This window comes from Caloenas nicobarica, chromosome 5 (genome assembly GCF_036013445.1).
Source record: "Caloenas nicobarica isolate bCalNic1 chromosome 5, bCalNic1.hap1, whole genome shotgun sequence".
Lineage (NCBI taxonomy): Eukaryota > Metazoa > Chordata > Aves > Columbiformes > Columbidae > Caloenas > Caloenas nicobarica.
In genome coordinates this window covers 7,472,557-7,492,437 of record NC_088249.1, presented here as the reverse complement: position 1 = coordinate 7,492,437, position 19,881 = coordinate 7,472,557, and the positions used below count along the sequence as shown (strand labels likewise).

Genomic DNA, 19,881 nt, shown 5'->3' with positions numbered 1-19,881 from the left:
TATGTATTTCTACAGAGCCAACGTGACCCTCTCAGAAAATATTTGGCATATCTGAATAGTATCTATCTGTATGTATGTGATCTCTTCCATCTATATGAAGCTGCTCTTCACATAGAGGATGTCATCAGCAACTTTTCTGGGAAGAGGGAATTCTCACTAGACTTTGCTCCCCTCCTCAGGAACCCAAATCACCCTGTAATTAAAGATGGAGAGCACGGTGGGGGGATAGAGGATGGGCATTTAAAGACCTAGACATTGAACTTACAGCCTTCACCAAATTACCAAACATAATTTGTTAAGAGAAGGGCAGAAGATCACTAGATTTCTGGAAGACGATGGAAGTTTAAGCCATAAATAGATATAAGCGTGATTTCATGCCTAAGAACTAATAATGCGAAATTAAAGGGAAATGTAAGCACCACGTTAACAGGAACTTAGAACAAAACTCATTGTACCTCCTAATAGTTTCCAAAGGGAACTGGTGGAAACTCCCACTGCTTGGAACACATGAACCCAGCAAGGGCAAAACGTAAGAAAAAATGCATGATATGGAATGAACATGTGTAAGAAAAATGGGCTAAGATGACTGACTAGGTTAAAGTTCTTATGCTTTTCCAAAACTGTAAAGCTTAAGAGAGGCTGCTTTGCATGACAGAATCATTCTGTATTCTGAATGTACAAAACAGGGGGAAAAATCCCCCCACCCTTTCCTCCCCAAGCAGCCATCCCATCCTCACTCACTCGGTACCACCAGCTGGCTCCCAATTTGGCAGCAGAACAATATAAACAGTGTCAGACAGACCAACCTCACCTGTACAGCAAAGATCAAGTTCCCAGAGTCACCACGGCATTCGAGTTTTCCTAAATTAAATATTGTATTAACAACACTTTGGGAAGGAGGGCAGGAAAAAAAAACCAACACAAACTCACAAACAAACCACCAACACATACCTCAACTTGTTCATGAACAAGTAACGAAGTCTGGAAATTTTGTCCGCAACCAAATCTTTAGATACCAACTTTCTTTGTTCTTCTAGACAATCCACTCACCTCTACTGTGCCAGTCCTTAGCAGCTAAAGAAACTTTCAGGTAAGCACAATTACATTTTTCTGTTCTTTATGTGCTAAACCTCAAAGATCAATTACAACAGGGTTTCTTCTGTGCAGTATGACTCCAAGATAGGATGTGAGATCATCCATTAAACATACATATCCAAGACTAGATGCATTATTAATTCATTTTCCCCTAGGTAATATGGCATGGTGAAAAATCGCTACCAGAGAACATACTGACTAAAGACTTAAACAGAAATCAGTGGATTTATGTGATGATTGCTATGCAGCAACCTAACGCATCTCATTAAAGGAGATGTGGATTCTTCTCCCCTGATACTGTCGCTGCTGCTACAGAGTAGATGCCAATGTTCGACACAAGCAAGAATGTTGGTTGCAACCTACCCCAGAAATGGTTTACACCAGCTGTGAAAACGATCCGTCTGAATTTAATAACATCTAAGTCTGACTACAGATAGGTCTCAACTTTATAGCATTTTTCTGATAAGTGACGGTGTTTGGAAAAATCTTTTTTTTTAAATAGATTTGCTGTAAAACATACCTGTGTCAGAGTTGCAGCTAGGCAGATGCCATGAACGCCAAAATGAGTTTTTACTGTTTTCCTCATTGTTCAGCTGCAATCAAGGAAGCCACCCTAAGAAACCGCTTAACATCAGCATCCTCTTGAACCCAACTAACATATTGCTTTGGTAGAGTCCATAGAGTAAATTCTATTTACTGGCCTCTTAAGATCCACGAGAATAAACAAACACTTCAATCACCCGCCTGCCTCTGACCTGTTTATGCTACAAGCTGCTCCTCACGGAAGGTCTCAGAAGTTCTACTGCTACATTAATCAACCTCAAGGACCATGCTTTTCCTGCACAAAACAATTATAATCTGGCCCATCCTCCTTTTTAGCTTTTGTATTTTACTCTGGAGTGTTAGGAAAAGCAGACAGGCAGATGAAATACTGCCTGGCTTTATGCAAGATGACCTTACATCCACATATCCATGGCAGCTACAGCTTCAGGACACACTTAAGTTAACATTCCTGTACGGTCAAGCGCCATCCTCCTACATTATCATGTAACAAGAAATATAGGTGCCACTTTGTTTAATCCAGTTTTAATTATCACAAGTATTCAACTTCTACAGAAAGCCATGCTCCTATAGATGGGAAGCTGATCTTGGCACAACCCAATGTTTCTGAGGGCCCCAAGTCAATTGTGGTTTTAGCTTCTGGTAACTGTGCCTCTTATCATTTTGAAATCACAGCACTCGAACTTCAACAGTATTTTGTTCCAAGTGGCTGTTACTGTGTTGTCCCCCTTTTATGCTTTCCACAGGCTAAATCAGGAATGGATATCTGGCATCAGGATCCTTCTCCTTAGCTTAATAGCGAGCGGAGACAGAAAACCACCCGCGATTCTCCGCGTTGAACCACGGAGGCAGGTGGCCCTCGCAGTCAAATCACTCCAAACATACTCTTTGAAGAACTTCACTTTTGTTTCCATGCCACCGCTTGAACTCCCTTATGCTCATCTTTATCTCCTGCTGAAGTTTTCTTAGGATTATATTTGGTATTTAATACTCAGTGTCACTGTAAACCCATAACTTGACTTTCCTAGCGTTTGTCAGAAATCCAAAATAACCTCAAAGCTTCATTTCTCTGTGTCAAAGACCTTGATCAACACCAAGTCACTTTTTCTTATTAAAGCTGGTATCAATCACTGCAATGATCTCAGAATGGAATTCATTGGATATGTCAGGTAAAAAGTAAAGAGCAGAGTTGGGGGGAAAGCAAAACTACCCGCACGTACAGTAGGAAAACTGTCTAGTCAATGGCAAAAAGAATATATGAGCACCACTGCAATCCTTCAGAAATAACATTACGTCTGTTCCCAGTTCTCCAGGATCTGAAATAAGCTGCAAACTATCCTTGAGGAGACCATCAGCCATCAATACACGGTAGACTCACCACAGACCAAGAATGGAAAGAGACAGAAGTATGTTTATGATCCACAGGATGTCGAACAATTTTATTTTCACCAGAGCTACAGACACCCATTTGCTCTCAAGAAAGAAGCTGGCAGCAAGCAAGAGTTAACTTTTAGTATAGGGCCAGCTGGAACAACACAGACCACTCAGACAACAAACGTCACCTCACAAGCACCCTGGATTTGTTCCAAAAATCACTTGAAAAGTGGTATTCTTTCTTGACACGCTCAAGGACCGATTCAGCTTGCATCAAAAGCAGTATTTTTTTTTTCTAGTGCATGTCAGGAACCATAGTTTCTAAATCTACTTCGAGATGATTTTGAATTGCCTCGAGATACACATTTTCCCACAGTATCACTAAGCAAGATTGTAAATGGTTTTCCTTGTATTTAAGCTTAAAAACAAAGATTTCATGCAGCTAAAAATTTCAGATTATTGCCCCACCTCCACCCCCCCCAAAAAAGCAGCCTTTAGATATAGAAATATATATTTTTTTAAGGTAGAAAGGGACTGTGTTTGCAAAGCTATTCACCCACATTAGTACCGCCATGAAATCACTTACAAGATTTCAGCTGACATTCAATAATTTTATTTCTAGCTATTTCCCTGAGCTCCTGGAGCTTTCTCAGCCAGGGGAGTAACCAAACATAACACCTGCTCGGATTTGGCAAGCCGCATGAGGCTCAGAATAATAATGCAAGCCTTCTATAATCTCCCTCATTTACAGAGGCCAATTTGCTGACAATAGGAAGATAGCTGCGCTCACCTTCAGAAATGGGGATGAATCTGGATTAGCAAATACTGAAGATTCATCTCACATTTAAAATGGAGGTTGGTAGTTAGAAAGGAGTGAATGATAAACTAAGAGCTATTACTGATTTACTGCTTTTTCATAGAAAGTCTGCTTTCGTCTCTTCACTCCACAGCAAACATAGGGTAAGGAACAGGAGAGGACACACAAAATCCTCAACCTGAAGATTAGGTACAACTGGAGCAGCAGGGGCTGTACTTTTCATCATTTTAATTTTGTAAGAGCATTTTCCTAATCTTCTAGTGATTAGAAGAAATCTGCTTTCTTCTTTTCTACCAAATCAGGTAAAATATCAGAGGATGAAGTTACCAGAGAGAGTTGAAAGGGGAAATCCGACATCCCCCATCCATCCCACCACCACCCCATGCACCAGCTCCCAGGGCTCTTCAGATTTTGCGCTGAGCCACAAACCAAGGAAAAAAAAACCCAAAAAGCAGCCAGTTTTCTACAGGCATCAGCCAGAGCAAGGAAGAGACGTGAGACCGGCATTGGCAAGAAGTACAGCAGCAGCAGCAGCCTTGAGAGCAATTCATCAGCAGCATGCAACTCTGATTTGTCGGAGATGCTACAAAGAGTTTGGAAGGAGAAGTTCACATCTGTCTGTGTACTCCCTCAAAACATGCAGTATACATATTCCATGAGCAATGATATCAGTCTCCCAACCTGATATAGAAAAGTGTCTTTGCCCATGTAAAAGGATTCCTGTGCATCTGTATAAACTTGCACGTACATGCACGCATGCCCAAAGGAGCTAGAAATGGCTTTCTGCAGCAAGTGGTTCTGCAAAACCCTGAAAATGAGTCCCCGGATGACTGCTACGGATGAACACCCATGTTTTAGCATCCAAGCTACCCATGAGAGTGAGCCTGGAGACTCTGCAGTGTTGATATCACACTTTAAGGCACGATAATGTGATGCTTTCTAAAAAAGAAGAAAATCAAAGACGGCTGCGTCTTATACATTAATCTTGCAAGGATAGGAAACAAGTGACTTTCAGGTTCAGTATGTTCTATACTGCTACCAAAAACCCCCTCAGAACAGATCTAACAACCAGTGTCTGGAGAACAAGCCTTTTGCAGAAATTTATCCTAAATGGACTACAAAGCAAAGTGCAAACTACTGAACTTTATACAGCTCCCTCTGTAGTCATACTAAGTTCATGATTCCTACTGAAAAAATGTATGGAATGCTTTCCCTGAATATTGCTTTATAAAAGCAATCAAATAGCATATCTAAGGTACAATGTAAATACTATTATATACACTCTCTCTAATGAATGACAATCATATAGAAAAACACGTGTGTCTGATTCTTGTACATGAGTCCAACTCTGTGTATACCCCCAGAAACTGGAACTATGATCCTAAACTGCTTTCTTCTTATTATGCATTTCATAATATATTGCCCAAAAGCACTACTAATCAACTGTGTGGTTTTACAGCACATAAGGGAAGAATATATGGCTTTCTTCTAAAAATCCCATTCCTAATTGATTTTATTAAAAAAAAATTATATGCTCATTAGCATAATAGAATTTCTTAGGGAATCACATATTTGAATATAATTAGCCACTTGTTTGGCTGTATTCAGTGCTAACGACCTTTCTTTGAAGAAAGATCCATGTTTGATTTTTCCATTTTTCAAACTTAAGCCTCTTTGGTTGAAAACGCAGGAATCCTCTGAACTGAGTTAAAACAGCTAAGCAATCAATTACCTTTTCAGTTATTTTATGCTGTGTTTGTTTGGGACGGTTTCGTTCTAAGAGCATGAAGGCTTTAAATCTAGGTGATTAAAGCTAGATTTGGGATCCCAAATGGTAATGCCAAGCAAACACAGCTCCTGCTGATGTGCAGAGTAGGTCTAAACAGCACAGCTCAAAACCAGGTTTAAACATGCTGAACCCAGCTCCTTACCCAGCCTGGGTTAGAGGAGACCATGCTGTACTTCTGTCTCTACTTAATCGTTTGCTTATAATTTCTATTAAAAAACAAAGTTTAAAAAAATGACTATGTAGGAAACAATTCAATCCACTTTTCAAGTGTTACATTCTCGATGTAGAAAGTCTAAAATGACAGCAATAGTATTGCCTTCAGGAGAGGTGTGCATTTGATAATCTTCCACTCTCCCACAATTAAACTTCCTTCGTTTCTATCTACATCGTTGATGGTACTTAAGTTTAGTCTAAGACTAGTACTTAGTTGTCTTTATTATCCAAAATTATTCAAATATTTGCATACAAACAGGAAAAAAAAAAATCTTCATCTGAAGGAATAGTCTGCAACTTTAAATTCATAATTTCCCATTCAACAGTTTATCCATAAACAGCCAGCTCTGCAAAGCCTCAGGAAAAAAACAACTTTCTTTGCCACTCTAATTACTGTACAACTGTAGAGGGGAAAAATCACTTTATTTTATATGTATGATCTAAAGACTTAAGTGAGGGGAAGAGTATTGCATTTAATGAAGACATTAAAAAAGCCATGTATTAGGAGCATGGATTATTTTTGTAAGGAGCGCCCTCCCACAGCAGGCTGGATTTTTTTTGCCCTTCAAAACTCACAAGGTTAAATCAAATGCCATTCAGCAAACAGGTCATGTTCAGCTTACGAGGAGACATCACTCTTCATCCTTCTACTTTTGATTAAAACGTGCAGTGCCCACATGTTATCCTCCTTCATTACTCACTGCAAGATTTCATGAACCCATCACCCAAGAAGGAATCACAAGGGCTACAGCATCCAACCTCCTGAATTAGCCCATGTACCATTTTTACAGCAGAGATGGTCATAAACTATGTGTGGGAAATTCCACTCCGAACAGGTATTACAACAGAAGAGCAAACTCAAAATTTTCAGGAAAAGCTCTACTTTAAAGAAAGAAATCCTCTTTCTCACCACTCCTCCCATGAAATTACAGTTGAGTAACTATGACAATGGCAGATTTTAAACTTATTTTCAAAAAGTGTTTTAAGCAGTGTGTAACAGCACCACCTGGTGATCTTAGCTGTACAGAATATTTTAGACACCCACTAAGTTAAAGCATAGTAATCGGCACGGAAGAACAGATTTTAATTCCGGTTGTGTACGGTTTTGAATTTTTTCAATTAAAAATACATGCAATTTGTAGCAGTAAACAGTAACATTTTCTGATTCTGTTAAAAAAAATAAAAATAAATCAAACTCCTCAGCACTAACATCAGTCAACTTCTACCAGTAAGTGGGGAAAGCTCTTGACATAGCAACAGCTAGCTCAGTAAAATTCATGAATTGGTTCAAATGTTTTAACCCACTAAGTTAATGAACTGTTTGTTTAAAGGTTTGGTTTGTAGTTCATATAAATGGAAAGGCCACCTCAGAGCTAGAAACAGTCAAGCCTAGGTTATTAAAATCACTTGAAAAATCAACCAAGATGTCATGCATGCTGTATATTCTGAATTGATTAATATGTAAACACAATTAGCTTTTTCGTCCTAATGAATTAAGAATTTTACTGCTGTTCCAGTGAAGTATCACAGAACATCTAATACACATTGCTGGAAAAATCCTTAGGGATCCTGAAATGAAAAAGTACTCCCTAAAGACGTCGCAGGCGACAAGAATTCTGTTAGAATGGAGCATTTCTTCTTCATCATTCCTTTTTAAGTTGCGACTAAATTAGCACAGCCCGCGCACTCCGGGGTGTGTGCTGGGCGGAGGGAGGGGGAGCAAGCGGAAGATATAAAGGCCTGAGGCACTTCAAGCAGAGAGAGCATCCATCTGCCGGCAGCAGTCAATGAACACAACATCGCTAAAAAGCTTCCCACTCGTATTAAGTCAAGACGAAAGAACAGAAAACACCTTCCTTCACTCTGACTGTGCAGGACTGAACGTAACAGGACAGTGGGTTATAAATATGTCTTAAAAAAAAAAAAACAAAAACTTGAGAGAGAAGCTCAGGACGTGGTCCTGCGTTCAGCCTCTCCTGCTGCAAAGTGGGTTTAGGAGGCTCCCGCTCATCTCTACAGCGCCTGTTCCCTCCTCCGCTCTGTGGTGGCGTGCGGAGGAGTGAAATGATCAAAGGGAAATACGAAAATAAAAACCGGGGTTGGTTCTTTTTTTATTTTGCTTGTGAAACGCAAGTCTTTTCGCTGCCCCAGTAAACAGATGCATTGCCCAGGCAAAGGCTCAGCACGTTTGGAAGAGGTGAGTGGGAGAGGGCAGCTGAGGGATGGAAAAGGCAAGGATCAAACTGGGTTGGCTATTAGAGATGCTGATTGTGGAATCGGACTCCAGAGCTGCTGTTCTGCAAGACAAAAGCCTCTGACGGCAACACGACCCAGAGAATTTCCCCACCCTTTAGACAACAGCCCGTTCCCACCCGCACACAGCACAGCACATCAGCTCGCTGGGCTGACACAAGTACCTACTGGGAGCACGGCAAAACATCCAGGGCAAAAATAACTGGGACCTGTGTGCAGAGTTGTTTTGGTTGAGGCTGGGACCAGGGCTTGCTTTTCTGAGTTTTTTGTTGGTTTCTTTTTTTTTTTTTTTGAACAGGAGGTTGACATAGGTCAGTCTGCTGATGCATGTGCCAGTGGGGCTGTCTTGGACATAGGACCTTCCCACTTAAGCACACATTTCGTAGCTGGTACAGAACTCTGTAGTTTCTATTTATTTGTATCTAAGCATTTGTATCTAAGCCCTACAGTTACATTTGGGTCTTCCACCAGCTGACACAGCAATGGCATTGAACAGGAGCCAAAGTCTTTGCCTTTCCAATACTGTACACAACAGCAGTGCTCGTCCATCTAGGAGGACACATCGCACAACCGGGAAGGCAACGAGGATGATCAAAGCCACACGTGACCTTCTGCACAAGGAACGAGGTGATAACATTGTGGAGAAGCATCACTGCGCGCACTGCTCTGACACAGCTCCCTCAGCCACCGCTGATGCCTGTGAGACACCATGCCAGATGTGCCTGGGCAGGTGCTGTCGCAGCCCTACAATGGGAATACAGCGTGCCTGCAAATCCCTTCACAGGGACACTTGAGCTGGTGCCACCTGCATCCCACAGCACCAGAGGGACGCTGGTTCCTCCAAGACCAATAGCCATGGCGAGATGGAAGCAGCTTGGGATCACACCTGTGTCCAGCTGCGAAGTGCAGGTGAAACGAGTACAAGCGTCTCTGCAAGAACACAAGCAAATAAATCATAGTCTTCCTTACAGAAACAGTGTACATAGGCACTGAATTTTCTCTGTTATTTGTTAATCCTATAGAGCAGGGGTGTCAAACTCATTTTCACTGGGGGCCACATCAGCCTCGCAGTTGCCTTCAAAGGGCCGAACGTAATTTTAGGACTGTATAAATTTAACCACTCCTACATTTATACAGTCCTAAAATTACATTCGGCCCTTTGAAGGCAACAATGAGGCTGACGTGGCCCCCGGTGAAAATGAGTTTGACACCCCTGCTATAGAGGGTCCAGAAGTTTAATGCTGTGGCCATTATTGGAGAAAAGCCATCTTCCAAGAAAACTGCAATAGCTCCACCAGTAAATCACACTTGCAGACCCTCAGGCTTAGGAAATGCTTCCCTGCACTGTCACATCACCAGCTCTCCAATTTATTTCATAGAGCAAAACAAAAAGGCACCTTCAACACATGAAAAGGGAAACAGGTGCTATCAGAGAACACAGCGTTAAAAAGCAACAACATTTTCCCTCTCAGGTTTTGAACCATAGTGCCTGTAAAATGACACAAGCACTTCAAAACTCATGTTTGAATGTTTAAAAGACAGTCCTATGCATACATATTTTTCATTATCAAAAAAGAGAGGAGCAGCAGCTACATGAAACTTAAACCAAGGCTATGTTACCTGAAGTATATTTTAAGCTTTGTATAACAACGTTCCAAAGCTAAAATAGTTTAATTCAGTAGTTTGTTCAAAGAGGCAAACTACTAGCACAGAATTTTAGACACTACTAGAGGGTGAGGAAGAAGGAGAGAGGCAGTAGCCTATTTTCTGCCACGCTGTTCGAGAAGGAAGATAGACCTATTAATATCCAAGTTCATCTCCTTGTGAATGGTACTATAAAAAGCTAATGTTTTAAAAAACATTAGCCCGCTAGGTAAACTGTCTTTAAGTAAAGGATTGCTCTCAAGAGAAATGACAGGTTCCAATTACCTACGCAAGGCTGTAGGGAGATAAATCTCTGGCAGTGAATTCCACAAACGTGATATATATTGTCCTACTCCATGTCACATAGAAATTCTCACAGTTAACAGTGAGAAATTTTAAGATACGTGAGGCCAAAACTTTAATATCTAAGCAAGAAATTTCACAAGCATGCGGGATTTCAGAAGGCATTTATTCTTTTGTTTGTCAAAATGAAGCAGAGACTTATGCTTCCCTGGCATAACAGTTTTCCTGCCCACAGCCAACTAATAAACTAAGAGACAGAGCACAGACACCAGAGGAGACAGAGCAAAGGAATCATGAAAGACGCTTTTAACTCCAGAGTCACAAACAGACCAATTCAAAGCAGCTGAACACGCAAATATTTTTTGTTATTAGCTAAGACAACAGAAGTCATCTGTTAACTCATTTGATTAAGACTTCAATTTTTTCCCTTATTTTTTCAACTTCAAGGAGAATCTTCAATGTTAAAAGTAATAACAGAGATCGTCCTGAGTCCACAATTGAACCAACGCCTCCAAGGAATATCAGAAGTCTCTTTTCTATTTTTTTCCCTCTCCTGGCTAAGAAAACACAGGAACAGAATACAGAAGACTAGCAAAACTGGACTCACATACTTCAACCAGGTGGGACACTGTGCTCGAAGTTTTAAGTTGTCCAAAAGCCTCTTGGCAAAATCCTACTGTTATATTACCTCCAGCAGATCCTCTGCTCTTTACTTACAGGATCGCAGACCCCCTTCATTAGAAACATAATAGATCTAATTAAAGGAGACAAAGCTGCTTCTCCCCTGATACTGTCACTGTAAGGACAAGCAACGCATCAAAAGTATCTCTCAGACAGGTCCTTTATTCATCATTCCCTATCAAAACACAAGGATGGCCAAGGCTTAAGACAATAAAAATTTTCAAATCTGAACTCAAGTAGGAACTAGTGAATCAATGCATAATCCAAAGGTTGTCCCAGATCAGCTGATGAACTTAACTGGTCTTTTTACAAAGGTGACTGGAGATCATGAAGCAGAGGGTCTCATCAGCCATCTGAGAAAAGAGATTCTCCATGTGCTGGAGGAGAAACCAAAGTACCAGAAGGATCTCAGCTTCCATAGATGCCTCTGAATCAAACTCCGTGGGTCCTCAAGAGTAACAGGGAAACAGGCAGGGAAATACATTATTTCTGATGTTTTTATCCAAATTCCTGGAATAACTTATGCTGGCTAAAGAGTGGGTTTTCTGCCTCTGAGGTACTTTTGTGTGCTTTTCTTTAAGTGGTTTTTCTGTCTCATCTTTGCTGATTAGTGAAGTTGCCTGCAAACTCTGAAAACTGAATTTCCAAGAAAGATGTGTAAGTTATTGAGATACCCTGAAGGTCAGCCATCAGGGACTGCAGCATCTGAGCTACGGTAGCCTGTGCTTCTGTGACTCACCAGAGCCTGCATCAAAGCAGAGGATGAGGAAAGCTCATATATACTGAGACTCAAGCAGACACTGTTTCAGCAGACACTGGAGACCATGGATCTACAAGAGAGGGGGAGGCAAGGCTGTGAGTGGCCTCAAAGGGAGGAAGCTTGAAGTTGTTAACGTGCAAAAGGGCAGAGCAGTAGGATGCATTTCAGTAGTTCAGTTTTGGCCATGTTAAGTCTGTGTCAACAAGGAGACACACAAACGCAGACACGAATGCGTAGGATTCATCACCCTTATCTTCACAGATGAGCATCTGAGTTTAGTCAATCTAGACTTCCTTTTAGTGAGTGAAGAGAAACAGACACTTAAGAGAATGAGTCATTTGACTTCCTCTCAGATTAAATTAATCACACGCTAAATCTGTCTGCCTCTATGCAGAGACCCTGAAAGGAGCTCAGGATGAGCTCACAGACATCTAAACTTTGCCGGCTGAATCCCACCCTAGCTAAAGTCATAACATGAGACTAGATGGAAAAGGTATGTTGAGAATGAAGAAGTTTACCAAAGGAAAAGGTTACACTTGAAACGATAACCAAAAAAAAAAAAAAAAAAAGAATAAGAAACCACACACACACAAAAAGAGAACCACCCACCAAACCACCCACAAAAAGACATTTAAGATCATCAGATCATCCCAAAAGAAAAGGGGAAGATGCCCCTTACCCTCCTTCAAGAAGAGATGGTGAAAATCAATTCAAATGCAAAGATGAAGGAAATGAATGAGACAAAGTTGTTAATGGTAACAAAGGACTCACAAAGGACAAGGCAGTAAACATATCAAAGAGGGTAAAACTGAAGCAATGGTCTGGCTAGAAGAAGAAGTCTTTCAAATCCCTCGTGAGTTAAAAAAATCAGGAGGATACAAGACAAACCCAGAAAAGGAGAACTTCAAGCAATGGTTAGTTTAAAAGACAACAAGAAAAGAAGACACGATGGGGTACTAACTGAAGGTGGAGATGGGAGGATTAGGATTAGCTTCTATCCCAACAGAAACGGAAGCAAGGACAAGAAAATAGCAGAGGGACTAGACTAGAAGTTTCATTATGGAAATCGAAGCCAGAGACAGGAGTTGATACAGGGGGAGGAGTCAAAGAAAATATTTCACCCAGCAAAGGAAACAATCTGGAAGAATTCAAAATCTATGCAGAGCTGCAAAACTACAAATTCACCAGGGAGTGACAGATACACGGTGGAGCAGCTCACATGACTGGAGCCATGAGATGGATGGTTACAAGCTCCACAAGGACAGGGCAGGTGACACGGGACTCGTTTTACACAAAGAAACAGCCTGAATGTGTGAAGGTCTGCTGCAACACAAGTGACAGGCCAATAAAGAGTTAATGCGTCTGGTTGAGAGGCAAGGCCAAGGGAAACACTGTCATGAGCACCTGCTACAGGCCACCTGCTCTTGAAGATGAAGCCTTCTTTAGCCAACAGGAAGATGTCCTGGTTCTCATGGTGAACTGTAACCACTCCAACATCTGCTGAAAGAGAACCATAGTGGGGCACAAGCAATACAATGGACTTCTAGAGCGTGTCAGGAACAATCAGGAGAAGCACTGTGATACACCTACCATTATCTAGAAAGGAAGAAGTGATGGAGAACGTGAATTCTGATGGCAGTCTTGGTTACAGCAACCTGGAAATGATAAAGTTTAAGATCTTGAGGGGTGTGAGGAAGATGGGTAGCACAGTGACAACCTTGGACTTCAGAGGGCAGGCTTCAGTTTGTTCAGAGAAGTGGTAAGCAGGACCTCTTGAGGTACTGCCATGAAGGGCAAAGGAGCCAGAAGGACTGGTCAGTCTTCAGGTACAATCTCCCCAAAGCACAGTGACATTCCATATGGATGTGCAGGTAAACTGAGCAGTGGGGCATGTGGCAGCTCATGAGCCTCCTTGGTCTTCCACGGTAATGTCTGTTTTCAGGCCTCACAAGTCTCTTTACATGAGTTTGGAAGAAATGAAGAATTACATACACAATTCAACAGGACTGGATGGATGCAGCTGGGGATGCTAAGGGAACTGGGAAAACAGGCATTTTTGCCATCTTTAAAAAGCTGTAGGAATCAGGGTTGGTTCTCTATTATTAGAAGCCAGAAAGTGTCAGGCTTTTCTTCCAGAGGAGGAGGTAGGACACAAGAGGTGAGTCAGCCTCCCCTCAGCCCATTGGAAGGCTATGAAACAAATCCACCTGGAAATCATTTCCATACACACAAGAGGTAAGAAGGTGACCAGGAACTGCCAGCACACATTTAGTGAGGGCAGATGGTGCCTGAGTGCAGTAAAAGCCACGTTGCAGTCAGGCTAAACAGTAACCACTGCTCTTCTCTCAGCCCAATTCATCATTCTCCCACAGTACCCTGGCAGCCGAATTGAGGAGATACAGATTAGACAGCTACACCACAAGCTCTGTGAAAAACGGGCCAGGTTCAAAGGGCAGGCAGCACTCCAACCATCAGAGTTATGAGCAGGACTGATACTGAGGTCAGTACGGTCTAATACCTTCATTGACATGTACAATGGGACAGGAGGCACCCTTTGCCAACCTGCAGACGTTGGGACAGTGGTCCATATACCGACAGCCAGAGCTGCTATTCAGAGGAATCTTAAAACGCTGCAGAAATGAGCTTACAGAAACCTCATGAAGTTCAACAAGGCAAATCCACCACTTCCTTGGAACAGGCTGCCCAGGGAAGCGGTGGAGTCACCATCCCTGGAGGGGTTTAAAAGGCTTTTAGACAAGGTTCTTAGGGACATGGTTTAGTGCTAGAGTTAGGTTAGGTTACAGTTGGACTGTATGATCCTGAGGGTCTCTTCCAAATGAAATTATTCTATTCCATTCTAAATGCATTTCTTTTTTCGTGCCTGGGACAGAAAAACTGCAGGACAATACAGGCTGGGGACTGCCTGGCTAGGGAGTAGCTTTGCAGAAAAGGATCTAGATTCCTCATGGACAAAAAGATGAACATGACTCAGCAGCACCTAACTGCAGTGATGAAGGCTAACTGCATCCTAGAGCTGCGTGACTCAGACTGCAGCCAGCATGTCAAGGGAAGTGATTATTATCCCCTGATCAGCAGTTGCAAGATTATATTTAGAGTATTTTGTCCAGTTTGGGACTCCACTGCACAAGAAAAGGCATTGATATATTGGAGCAAGTCTGGCTGCTGAGACGTTTAGGAGACTGGAGCACATGGCATGAGGCTGAGAGCTGAATTTGCTCAGTTTTAAGAATAGGAAGCTGAGGGGGAGGTCTCATTGGTGTCTTCAGCTACTCAGTGGGAGGTTATAAAGAAGATGGAGGCAGAATGGACAGAGATGCACAGAGCAAAAACAAGAGGCAAGAGTCACATTTCTTCAAAATAAGTTCTGACTAGATACAAGGAAAAAAATCTTCACAGTGAGGGTGATCAAGCATTAGAGAACAGGTTGTCCGAAGAGACTGTATCATGTCCTTCCTCAGGGATACCCAAAGCTCAGCTGCATTAGGCCCTGAGCAGCTTAAACGCAATTTAAAGCAACCACTTTGACTGTGGACCTTCGGAGGTCCCCTCCGATCTAAATTATTCTAGGATTCCACTATATTCTCCTCCCTTGCCATTTTAGTTTTGTTAAATAAAGATGTGTTTTCTGTTCCTATTCTTTGGATACTTCAGTTCTTCACATGTATCATATATTGTCCTGGTCTAATTCACACTGTACAGTTCTGGCAGGAAGTAGAACCCTCCACAATTCCTTGTAATAAATTGGCTATGAAATTAGTAATTACAACAAAGGCCAAAGAATTAAGCAAATAGTTTAAATGTAAACAGTCAAAAATGCATTAGAGAACATCTTCAGAAATGCCTGCCCTTCTAGAATTAAAATACTGTTAGCTATGTTTGGGTATTTAAAAGGACGGAGGGAAAAAACACACATTCATTTAAAGAAATTATTAAACACACAGTACAACAGTTCAGAAATTGGATTAAGCTAGACAGAGCTGCAATCTTCCAACTTAGTTTAAACCACACTTGAATATCTGCAACTGAAGCTTTCAAGTTATAATCATGCCATTGACCTTCCTTCCCCTCTCCCTTTTCTTTTTGGCCACTGAAGACTATTGAAAGTATCAGAGCTCCAAGTCAAGAACAACTCCCTTGTAACTATGACACAGATACAGTGAGAGCAGATTGCCTGCAAGGAAACAAGAATAAACCAGCTATTTAGAGAGAGTGTGTAATGCAGCACAGAGCTGTAAAATGAGATTTAAAGACACAGAACTCTGCATTTCAGCCCTGTAAGTAACCATTAAAGTTGGGCAACACTGTACCAATTTGAAGAGGCTCAGACAACAGCAGAAGTCTTGTCAAAGGGCCCCCTCTCTGAACTAGTAGGTTATCCATAATTCTCGTTTCTTGAAAAAACAGTACTGTTTGGCTATTTTGTCAAATCCTTTAAAACGAAGTTGAAGCATCTCTTCACATCATCTCACAGATGAGCAGGTTTTTACTACAAAAATGAGCTCTATATGAACAGATACAAAGCATTTTGTGGTCCTGAGCTTGCTGAACTTGTGGAGCTTAGCATGCTCCATTAGCACAGCGCTGCACACCGAAAATCAAACTGATTATGGACAAATACAACAGTATTAGGTCTTTCCTGCATAAATATTTTAACAAGTGCAAACAAGACCCCGGGTTTTATAAGCAGCCAGTTCCCAAACAAACACCCACAAACATCAGCTGGTTCAGCAAAGAAAGGCAGAGACTATGAACTGCCAAGCACCATCCCATTATAAATAGCGAGGAAACGTACAGCAAAGGCATGTGAGATAACAGAAACTAGTTCTATGTATTAGACATTCTTACATAAACCTAGAAATTATAAAACCTTCAAGGTTTGCCCATGGTTTTGTTTAGATCAGATAGATAGATAGATAGATAGATAAACAGCAATGCATAAAATAATGATTTTGTAGAAGAGTCCAGAACTGCTGAGCAGCTGGAATATTTTACTTCTGCATTTCTTCATTTTAGAATGGATGGGGAAAAAAAATATTGTAAAAGTATTATCTTAGGTATTCTAATGAAAACCTGGTTTTCATCTAACTCTAAACATCCTTTAATTACAAGCCTCAAAAAAATAGCAGCATCTTACATTCAGCCAGCCCTGGCTGCTTTGCTAGTGATTAAACCAGAGCCAGTTAGCCCACATTACCTCCCTTTCACCTCCCCTGAACAGCCAGACATTACGGCGAGGAAGAATTTGGCCCAAACTACATGGGGGAGGGAAGGGAAAGCAGGGGGAGGTGGTTGTTTTTTAAACAGCAGCAAGTCCCTGCTCCGTGGCTGGACTGTTCCCCGCATCACATCAAGCCAGCAGGTTGCTGGCAAGTGCCGCGCGAAGGCGGCCAGCGCACCCGGACCACACACACACCCGCTCCAACGGCACCCCGGGGACCATCTCCAGAGCAATCCGGGCTCCGCCGCCCGTCCCCGCCTCCCACAGTCTGGTTCTTCCTTTCGGCAAGAGCCCGTACAGAGCATCGCGCGGGAGAAAATCGCGTGTTGGCGCTACCGAAGGCTGCGGGAAGCCTTGACGTGAGAGCCGAGGGGGAGGCGCGGCACAGGCTTCAGGAGCTGCGCTGCACCAGCATCCCGGAGAGAGCTCATCCCAGCACATCATCTGCAGCTCGGTCAGCTTCGGAAACGGAAACGCAGTAGTCCAAGCAAATAAATAAATAAGTAGCCCAGGATTTTTTCTGATCAGACAGCGTTGCGCTCCTAGGATAACTGTTCATTTTTCATACAGTTGAACAGCAGTGCCCTTCAGTTTCACTCAATGAACAACCTCATAATTTTCTTTAAAATACATACAGTAAGTTCATTTACTTTGCTACGTTTTCAAGTCCAAACACAATGGATATTAACATAGTTTCAACAAAAAAAAAAAAAGGCGCTACAATCATGGACACACAGTGACAGTGCGAGATCTTGTAAGTTCACTGCCATAGTTCAATTTGCAATTAAAAATGATGTGAAGCTAAAAGTGTGATTAAATGCAGCAGACAACTAGTTCATTATACAGCAGCAGAAAGAAAAGCCTTTCAAACATCAATTGCTCTACCTGAAATATCAGCTGCTGTCATCATGCCTGGGACTGAGCAAAACATCACTTAGCTCCTTGAAAAGAACTTTCCCAGAGACAGATTGGCAGCATGACAAATGCAGGTTGGCCACAGAAATCAAAGACCAAACAGTCTTTTCCATGTAAAGGACAGCCACAAAAAGGAGCAGAAAACCCGTAAAGAGCCTCAGACAGGTATAGGTACAAAGACAAATTATTTGCCTGTTTCAGAACTGTTTGGGAGGATAATTTCATTTCAAGCAACTATAATTTATTTTATACGATGCTGATAGACTTTAAGCAAAGTCAGAATCATTGTGTACGATTAGGGGGGGCCTCATGAGTCCAGTACACACAAAAGCTGTGGGGAAGGAGGATGCTCAGGCATATTCCCCAGGAAACACTCACCCAAGAAAGAAACCATATTTATACTCCAGAAAAATGCCTACACTGTCTTTAATTGTGATTACTGTTGAGTATAACCAAAAGGGCTTTTGAAGGATTCAAACACTCCAAAAAGCAAGACGATAGCATTTTCTCCCCTCAGCATGTCACTCCTCTACAACTAAAAGACAAGGAACTGGGCAGACCTTATGCACAACGAGCCAATTTATTTTTAAAATACCTGTGCAAAATTACGGTTCTGATTAAAGTGCCTTCATCCAAAGACAAACCTCACTAACTATAAAAGGTGTTCTAGTGGTTTTATTCCACTCCTCATACAGGTTACACTTTATATAGGCATTTTTAAAAACTTCTAAGATAGTAACTGGCCCACATAAAGTGCAAGCTTTACTCTGCCAAACAAGCAGGGCTCAATGCTGTTCAGTACAAACAGCTGAATAAAACATTCTGTATATAAAACAATCCGTATATAAGTCAGCTGTAAAGCAATCTGGCTATATTTCAATAACAGATCAATCTTACCCTTTCTATACCTATGTAGGTATAATATCAGATCCATCTTATCCTTTGTATACCTATGCAGAAATATTATCAGTTAGGATTTTCTGTGCTTGAGTAGCAAGTGTAAGACTTTAATTGAGTAAAATACCTTTATTTAAAACATCCCGCAAAATGAGCACCATATCAGTAAAACCCATCTACATCCCTTGGTTAATTACACGTCAGCTTCTCAGTCTTTGATACGGCAGTCCATCAGCTGTCATCTCCAAGAGTCTTGAGACAAGAGTATTAATTATCCAAAAAATGACAGCTCCTGTCCATTGATATGAGTAACAGCAGTTGAAACTGGAAGACCATTCTGTTTCTGGAATTAACACTCTTATTATTCATTCTCTTTCAAGAGCGTAGATTATGTACATATTAATTAAAATGTATAGCATGTAGAGAACATTTCTTTAAATATTGTCTGGACACTATTTTTTTTTTCATTTTTCCTCTCCCTGTTCACAGTCACATATTAAGCACATGATTACTATGAAGCGTGCGTAAATATATGCCTTATTTCACACAATGCATAAAAGCAAAAACATTTGAGCAAGTAATATTTAAACATGCATAGAGCATTTTGAAAACCCTGAAAAATCATAAAATAAAAAGCCACAATAGGTTAACAGATAATAAAAAGGTGCAATGGGCATTTCAACCTTGAAAAAGCCCTCTTAAACTACGATAGTATTGTCAGGTGCCATTACCCTTTGTCGGTCAGCTACCCAACCTCATAAATCAGGTGTAACAACCAAATGAGAGCACAATGTAAAATCAGCACTAGGTACACTTATCTAATGACTAATGAGTGACCTGCCAAGGTTTTGAGGTCACATTCAAAACTCAAAATTAATTGTAATCAACCATATTAATTAAAAAAAAGGCTATATCAACAAGATCACAGCTTGCGAGTACCATTCTGTAGAGTCTGCGCTCGTGACTCCTTTCCCAAATTGGCGTGGAATCCTCCTCCTAAAGTCGGTGTTTTGCCTGCACCTATTAGGAAAAACAAACAGACATGTTAAATGCAATAACTGGATTAAAACATTAAAAAACTTATTCTCCCATTATATCCAGTGACTGTATAATTTACAATATGCCAAATTACATCAAGAAGGCCAACAGAAGTGCTTGAAGGGCTTAAGACATCAAGTAAACACCCTGTGCAATTTTTTTCTTCCTTGGGATATCATAAGGAACACATGGCTCAAAAGTCCCTCCAGTCTCAGCTCCAAATAAAGTATCAAAATGTTGCAACCCCTATTTTAGGCAGAACATGAAAATCAATATTGTAAAATATTTCTCAAAGTAAATTA

The 19,881-nt window shown here is 41.3% G+C and overlaps 1 protein-coding gene across 3 annotated transcripts in view; it reads right to left on the bottom strand.

Annotated features, from left to right (window-relative positions):
- BRF1 (BRF1 RNA polymerase III transcription initiation factor subunit) overlaps positions 1-19,881 on the bottom strand; it is a 179,339-nt gene that overhangs the window by 144,721 nt on the left and 14,737 nt on the right. For all 3 annotated transcript variants that reach the window (XR_010606245.1, XR_010606246.1, XM_065635197.1), the window contains exon 2: positions 19,481-19,561. Coding sequence is in view for 1 of the 3 variants with exons in the window: in XM_065635197.1 (XP_065491269.1) it covers positions 19,481-19,561 (81 nt within the window). In the remaining 2 variants the exon portion in view is untranslated. The remainder of the gene's footprint in view (positions 1-19,480; positions 19,562-19,881) is intronic.